The sequence below is a fragment of the Lolium rigidum genome, chromosome 5, assembly GCF_022539505.1.
Source record: "Lolium rigidum isolate FL_2022 chromosome 5, APGP_CSIRO_Lrig_0.1, whole genome shotgun sequence".
In the NCBI taxonomy this organism is placed as follows: Eukaryota; Viridiplantae; Streptophyta; class Magnoliopsida; order Poales; family Poaceae; genus Lolium; species Lolium rigidum.
In genome coordinates, this window is record NC_061512.1 from 241550876 (window position 1) to 241557506 (window position 6631).

A 6631-nucleotide genomic window follows, 5' to 3' on the forward strand; every position below is an offset into this window, starting at 1 on the left:
TCACTTGAAAGCATCCCAAATGCAAAGGCCCAGCCCAGGAACCGCTCTAGTCAAGACAGGTCGACGCTTTCCACGGTGGACGAAGACGCAACGGCCACGCTTGCCTCCCGCAGAAAATATCTCCATCGCTCGGCCGGCGGCGGTCCACCTGTCACCACCCCCAGCAAAAACGCACGGCCCCACCCGTCAGCCACACGCCGCCCTAGGGTTTGCTCAACCGCTCCGTTCCTACATAAACCTCGGGACGCCGAACCTCTCTCCCCCCTCTTTCCCGGCTGCGCATCCCTCGCCAGCCTCCCGCCGCCGCCACCTCCCGTTCTCACCCGTCCATGCCTTCCATCGCCGCCGTCCCCGAGCCCATGGCCGTCGACGACTCCGCCTCCAGGAAGGCCAAGCGCAAGCAGCTCAAGGCCGCCGAGGCCGAGGCCGCCGCCGCCGCCGCCACCTCGGCAAAGAAGGAGAAGAAGGACAAGAAGCGCAAGGCCAAGGCGCCCTCCTCCTCAGACGACGAGGAGGGCACCAGCAGCACCAGCTCCGAGTCCGACCGCGCGGCCAAGAAGGCCAAGAAGGAGAAGAAGGACAAGAAGGCCAAGAAGGTCGTCCAAGCCGAGGTGGAGGAGGAAGAGGATGAGGTGATGGAGGAGGAGGAGGAGGTGGAGAACGATGGGGAGCTCACCGCCAGCGGCGAGGAGGAGGAGGAGGAGGACCCCGCCGACCCCAACTCGCTCGACAACTTCCGCATCTCCGAGCCGCTCAAGCTCAAGCTCAGGGCCAAGGGCATCAAGACGCTCTTCCCCATCCAGGCCAGCACCTTCAGCCTCCTCCTCGACGGCAACGACCTCGTCGGACGCGCGCGCACTGGACAGGTAACATGATCCTTTTAATCTGTCTGGCTCCTTCTCTACACATTTGCAACACATGTGATTTGTGAGTTATTTTATCATGCTCTTAGTAGATCCCAAAAGAGCGAACTTGTTAGTCAAATTTATGCGATCAAGATATATATAGGAGCAACGTTTCTCATTTAGGAATCGACCTAATCACATTGCTTGCGCAATTTTAGATTATCATGTTCTCAAGCCTAGGGCCAGAATTTGGTACGACCAGGATACAATAGGATTAGTCTCTGGTTTACGTCACCTGGCAAATTCGACTCAGAGATCAACCTAATGGCACTGCTCGCACAGTTTGATAAGACCATAATCAGAATTCCATTGATTTCCCATCTATCTGAAAAAAAGAATTCCTTTGATTATAATACATCGTTTTTTTAATCTGTTCGTTTGATACATTTGCAGGCTAGGTACCCTCGTGATTCGTGACTTACTATTGTCATATTTGTTTACATCTCAAAAGAGCAAACTTGCTTAGTGAAATTTATACGATCAAGCTAGAATTAGGAATAAACCTAATCACATTGTTTGCACAATTTTTTATGATCATGTTCTGAAGTCCGTGACAAGAATTTGGTATGATAGAATACAATAGGATTGATCTCTGGTTTACGTCACTTGTCAATTTCGATACAGAGATCAACCTAATGGCACTGCTTGGACAGCTTGATATGACCACGACCATGATCAACCTGGAAAATCATTCATTTTGAAGCCGTAGACAGAATGACATATATCAGTTTTTCCTTATGTTCCATGTTATACTTACTGAATTTTCTGTATAACCTACTAAGAGATGTTGATTGTAGGGCAAAACTCTGGCTTTTGTTCTCCCCATACTGGAGTCATTGGTCAATGGGCCACACAAGGCAACCAGAAGGACTGACTACGGCAGGCCTCCAAGCATTTTGGTTCTGCTACCTACCAGAGAGCTAGCCAATCAGGTATAATACTACTATCTGATTCTTGACAAAGATAGTTCTTTCAGCGCTCCAAATCATTCCTGTCCTGACATTCCCAAAATAAAATTTGCAGGTGCACGCTGACTTTGAGTATTATGGTGGAGCATTTGGGTTTTCTACATGCTGTGCTTATGGAGGCTCTCCCTATCGCCCTCAAGAGATGGCAATGAGAAAGGGGGTTGACGTTGTTGTTGGTACCCCTGGCCGTGTGAAGGTACTATTGTTCTCTGGTGATCCCTGGTTTACTAGATTTTGAGCCCTCCTGATTTTGTTCTCATGTTTGTGGTACTGCTATCTTTCCCAGGATTTGATTGTCAAGGGAACACTCAACTTGAAGGCCTTGAAGTTCCGTGTCCTTGATGAGGCTGATGAAATGCTTAACATGGGGTTTGTTGACGATGTTGAGCTTATTCTTGGTATGTCCTGATACTAGACGTTTGTTCAGTTCAGTCTCTTATGTTGTCATGGTTCTATATACGTACTTACAATTCTATTGAGATAGTTTACTTGATGTTGTTATTCATTGTTTACGGAGTCACTCATGGAGTACTTTACTTAGAATGTCACTTGCTTTCCTGTTTTATCTAAATACCTTTTTTTGTTTTAAACAGGCAAAGTTGAAGATGTCACAAAAGTACAGACACTTCTGTTCAGTGCTACTCTACCAGAGTGGGTAAAGAAGGTATAAACCACTTTGACAAAAAAATGTTACTCCTGTTGATTATCTTATTCAATGAGCACGTGGACTGATCATACTCTGGAATGATCACAGCTCTCAATGAGGTTCTTGAAACCTGACAAGAAGACTGTTGATCTTGTTGGCAACGAGAAAATGAAAGCTAGTGCATCTGTCAGGCATCTTGCTCTTCCCTGTAACCGTGCTGCAAGGGCACGAGTTATTCCAGACATCATTCGATGCTATAGCCAGTATGTACTTCCAGTATTCTTCCTGTGCGCTAGACCGCTAATGCACCAGCACAATTTTCACCAGCCTACTAAAAGTTTATATTCGGTTTCAGTGGAGGGCGAACCATTATTTTCACCGAGACAAAAGATTCTGCATCAGAGCTCTCTGGTTTGATTCCTGGATCCCGTGCCTTGCATGGAGATATCGCGCAAGCTCAACGTGAAGTGAGTCATTCTGTTTCGACCATTATTTCTTTATGTTCTCTGTGCCCCATGTGCTTGCATTAAAACAATTTACTGTTCTCTGTGCAAACAAACTCTCCTAATTTTGGATTTAGTTCCCCTATAGTTGTTGAAGGCATGTACATGTACAACGTACTGTTTTATTATCTGGAAACTTGTTCTTCTATGCGTGTGGACTTAAAATCTATTTCAGAGTATTGATTAGTAGCTTGTCCATCAATTTGTAATGTGCTTATAACTGTTAAGCGCAGCTGTTCTATTCTAATACTGATTCCCGAATGATGTTAATAGGTAGTTATTGCTGGATTCAGAAGCGGCAAGTTTGTTGTTCTGGTTGCTACAAATGTGGCTGCGAGGGGTCTTGATATTAATGATGTGCAGCTTATCATTCAGGTATGCCACTTTTTCCGCAGTTGAATAATTTTGCTAAGAACTATGCAAGCACCTTGCTGATATAATTTCCAAATCACCAGTGCGAGCCTCCAAAGGATGTTGAAGCTTACATCCACCGGTCAGGTCGCACAGGGAGAGCAGGGAATACTGGCATTGCAGTCATGCTTTTTGAACCCAGATATAAATTTGGTTTGACCAGAATAGAGAGGGAGTCTGGGGTGAAGTTTGAACATGTATCTGCGCCGCAGCCTAGCGATGTGGCACAATCTGCTGGCAATGAAGCAGCAGAAGCCATTGCAAGTGTGTCTGACAGGTAACATATTCTGATTAGTTATTCTTGGTACTTCACCGATTATGTGCTGGATTGAATTGTTCCATTAACTTGTGGACCGATGCAATGCAGTGTTATTCCTGTTTTCCGGCAACAAGCAGAAGAGCTGTTAAGTTCTTCCAGCATGTCTGCAGTCGATCTACTAGCCAAAGCCCTTGCAAAGGCAGTTGTAAGTTTGTTTCCATCTAGTTTTATGTTTGTACTGTCATGCTTGTGCTGTTAATTGAGTACTTAACATAAATTGTATTTCTTAGGGGTACACTGACATAAAGAAGAGATCGTTGCTTTCTTCCATGGAGAACTGTACTACATTACATCTTTCAACTGGCAGTACGATGTATACACCATCGTGAGTAACTAACTTCCCAAGTTGTGCTGGTTTTTGGGCTTTGTGTGGAGTTTGATCTTTTCTTACTGATGATTCAAAAATGTATTATGTGTGCAGGTATGTTATTTCCACTTTGAAGAGGTTCATGCCAGAAGACAGACTTTCAAATGTGCAGGGTGTAGCCCTTACCTCTGATGGGAGAGGCGCTGTATTTGATGTTCCTTCAGAAGAGGTTCAAGATTATCTTCAAGGTATTAGCCTTTTTTGTACTGTTTCACTTGAAGTAGTAGAAAATTCTATTTGACTGTAATTGGAATCTAAATTAAACTGCTTGGTGATACCCTGTAGGCGTTGAGAACGCAGCTGGTGTGACACTTGATGAAGTGAAGGAACTGCCAGCCTTGCAAGAGAGGGAGCAGCAGTCAAGGGGTGGTGGGTCGAGGTGGGGCGGCGGCGGTGGTCGTGGCGGTGGTGGCAGGAGATTTGGGGGTGGTGGTGGTGGCCGAGGAGGTTTTGGTGGGAGAGGCAGGGGAGGTGGTGGAAGGTTTGGCAGGAGGTGAAGACCTCGGAGCAGCGTAATCTATTTTTGACGGGAGTTTGAGAGAGGCACAGGGAATCGTCAGAGTTTTGACTGCGCCGTGTATCGGGTTTCTTTATTTTATTCTCTAGTGTTGTCCCAGAGATTATGACGATCAAGTTTGCCATCGGAAGAGTGTAAAATATTTGATCATACTCAAGACACTGTTATGAATGAACCTATAGTTTGTTGTTTCGGAACAAATGAACTACTCCATTCTGGTTTCAAATCTAGCTTCGGATATAATGCTGTTCTTCCTTTTGCAACAACTCTTTTATCTGATAGTAAAGACACTGTTATGAATGAACTATAGATTGAAAAACATGAAGCAATCAGCTGTTTACTTGCAAATCTACTTTCAAATCTGTTCTTCCTCTGGAGACCGTGGTGCCATTGCTCAAACTGCTGGGTATGTTGCTGCTTGAAAAATATACGTTTAGGCTGCAGTGTCGTCAGTTCTTCCTTTTGAAACAACTGAATCTGTCATCATTTTTACCTTGGGACGCAAATTCTATTTGTTCTCTCTCTTGACAACTGTATTTTGTCCCCACGAATCAACTTTTGTTCACTACTCCAGCTGTGTTGTGCACTTGATGTCACTATCTATTTTGCTTTGAACCCGACACTTTGTAGGCGTTTGCATAGGTGGGGCTGTTGCCGAGTTTTGTCGCCAGGTCTACGGAATTCTGATGTGTACATGTAACCAAAACTACTCCCTTTGTTTGAAGATGATGTTAGCAGTAGCACATCGCTTTGAATGGTGGTTGCGATGTTCTACTGTGATCCTTCGAATATAAGGCCTTCTGTTTTCGGGTGTAAGGCCCCCCAAATAGTCCCGGCAGAGGCGCCGGCACCTCCGTTTGAGGGACGTCGGCACTTCATCCTCCATTTGGGGGAGCTGTTCCCACACCGGCGCCTCCAAACCGGCGGCCTCGATAGATATTTTGAATTAAAATCACAAATAAATGCATAGAAAATGGAATAAAGAGAAGAAACATTCTATTCCACAAACTAATACATAATTGGAAACGTGGTTTACATAAAGATATAGTTCGGAACATGGTTTTCCCAAAGTAATACATAGTTTGAATCATGGTTGACACAAATATAAAATGCAAAAAAACTAAACCTAACTAGGCCGGTCATTGCAGGTTTCGTGCGTTCGCTGCCAAGAAAGAACACTCGAGGGCACACCCAGTCACCCAAACTGGAAAATCCAGCTGGTGAGGATGCCCATGTTGGTTCTTTCGAGGAAGAACATCCAAAAACATGCGTGCCGATATTCGCTGCGAAGAAACAACACTCAGTCGTCGTCCTCCTCGGCGCTGTCGCCGTGGTAGTGGCGGCGGCAACGCGTCTCGTCGAACACCTTGACGGTCATGTCCCTCTTGCCAAAGTAGGAGAACATGAGCACGAAGACGGCTGGGAGGCGGTGGTAGCGCGCGAACTTCTCCCAGCCGATGTGGAGGTACATATTGCCGCGCGCGTCGTATATCACGTCCACGATTCACCGGCAGAAGCCTGATGACCCACAAGTATAGGGGGTGTATCGTAGTATCTTCGATAAGTAAGAATGTCGATCCCAACGAGGAGCAGAAGGTGTTGACAAGCAGTTTCGATGAAGAATTCACTGTAAATGCTCACAGACAAGTATTCAGGGGGTTTTGATGTAACAGATGAATAAAGTACGAGTAAGTAAAGTGCGAGAGTAATAATTGCAGCGAGTGGCCCAATCCTTTTTAGCACAAAGGACAAGCCGGTTTTTTTACTTATAATGACCAAACGTTCTCGAGGACACACGGGATTTTAGTCTAGTGCTTTCGCTACATACGGCTAATTAATCTTCATTGTTTTGATAAGTGTTGTGTGGGTGAACCTATGCTAATGTACCGCCCTTCCTAGGACTAATACATACTTGTGATTATACCCCTTGCAAGCATCCTCAACTACAAGAAAGTAATTAAGATAAATCTAACCACAGCCTTAAACTGCGAGATC

General features: G+C 45.3%; 1 protein-coding gene across 1 annotated transcript; it reads left to right on the top strand.

The window, feature by feature from the left end:
- The first annotated feature begins 318 nt into the window (after positions 1 to 318).
- On the top strand, positions 319 to 4857 carry LOC124653754 (DEAD-box ATP-dependent RNA helicase 7-like). The gene is made up of 13 exons (XM_047192817.1): positions 319 to 866; positions 1703 to 1837; positions 1929 to 2069; positions 2160 to 2271; positions 2467 to 2537; positions 2628 to 2782; positions 2875 to 2986; positions 3296 to 3397; positions 3478 to 3710; positions 3801 to 3897; positions 3983 to 4077; positions 4174 to 4307; positions 4405 to 4857. Exons 1-13 carry the CDS (start codon positions 330 to 332, stop codon positions 4614 to 4616), a joined length of 2136 nt encoding a protein of 711 aa, XP_047048773.1. The 5' UTR covers positions 319 to 329; the 3' UTR covers positions 4617 to 4857.
- Positions 4858 to 6631: the final 1774 nt, after the last annotated feature.

Coding starts and splice junctions, on each gene's coding strand:
- LOC124653754 (XM_047192817.1), top strand. CDS start 330: ATGCCTTCCATCGCCGCCGTCCCCGAGCCCATGGCCGTCGACGACTCC. Junction 3,898..3,982: donor AAGCCCTTGCAAAGGCAGTT/GTAAGTTTGTTT, acceptor TGTATTTCTTAG/GGGTACACTGACATAAAGAA. Junction 4,078..4,173: donor AGTACGATGTATACACCATC/GTGAGTAACTAA, acceptor TTATGTGTGCAG/GTATGTTATTTCCACTTTGA.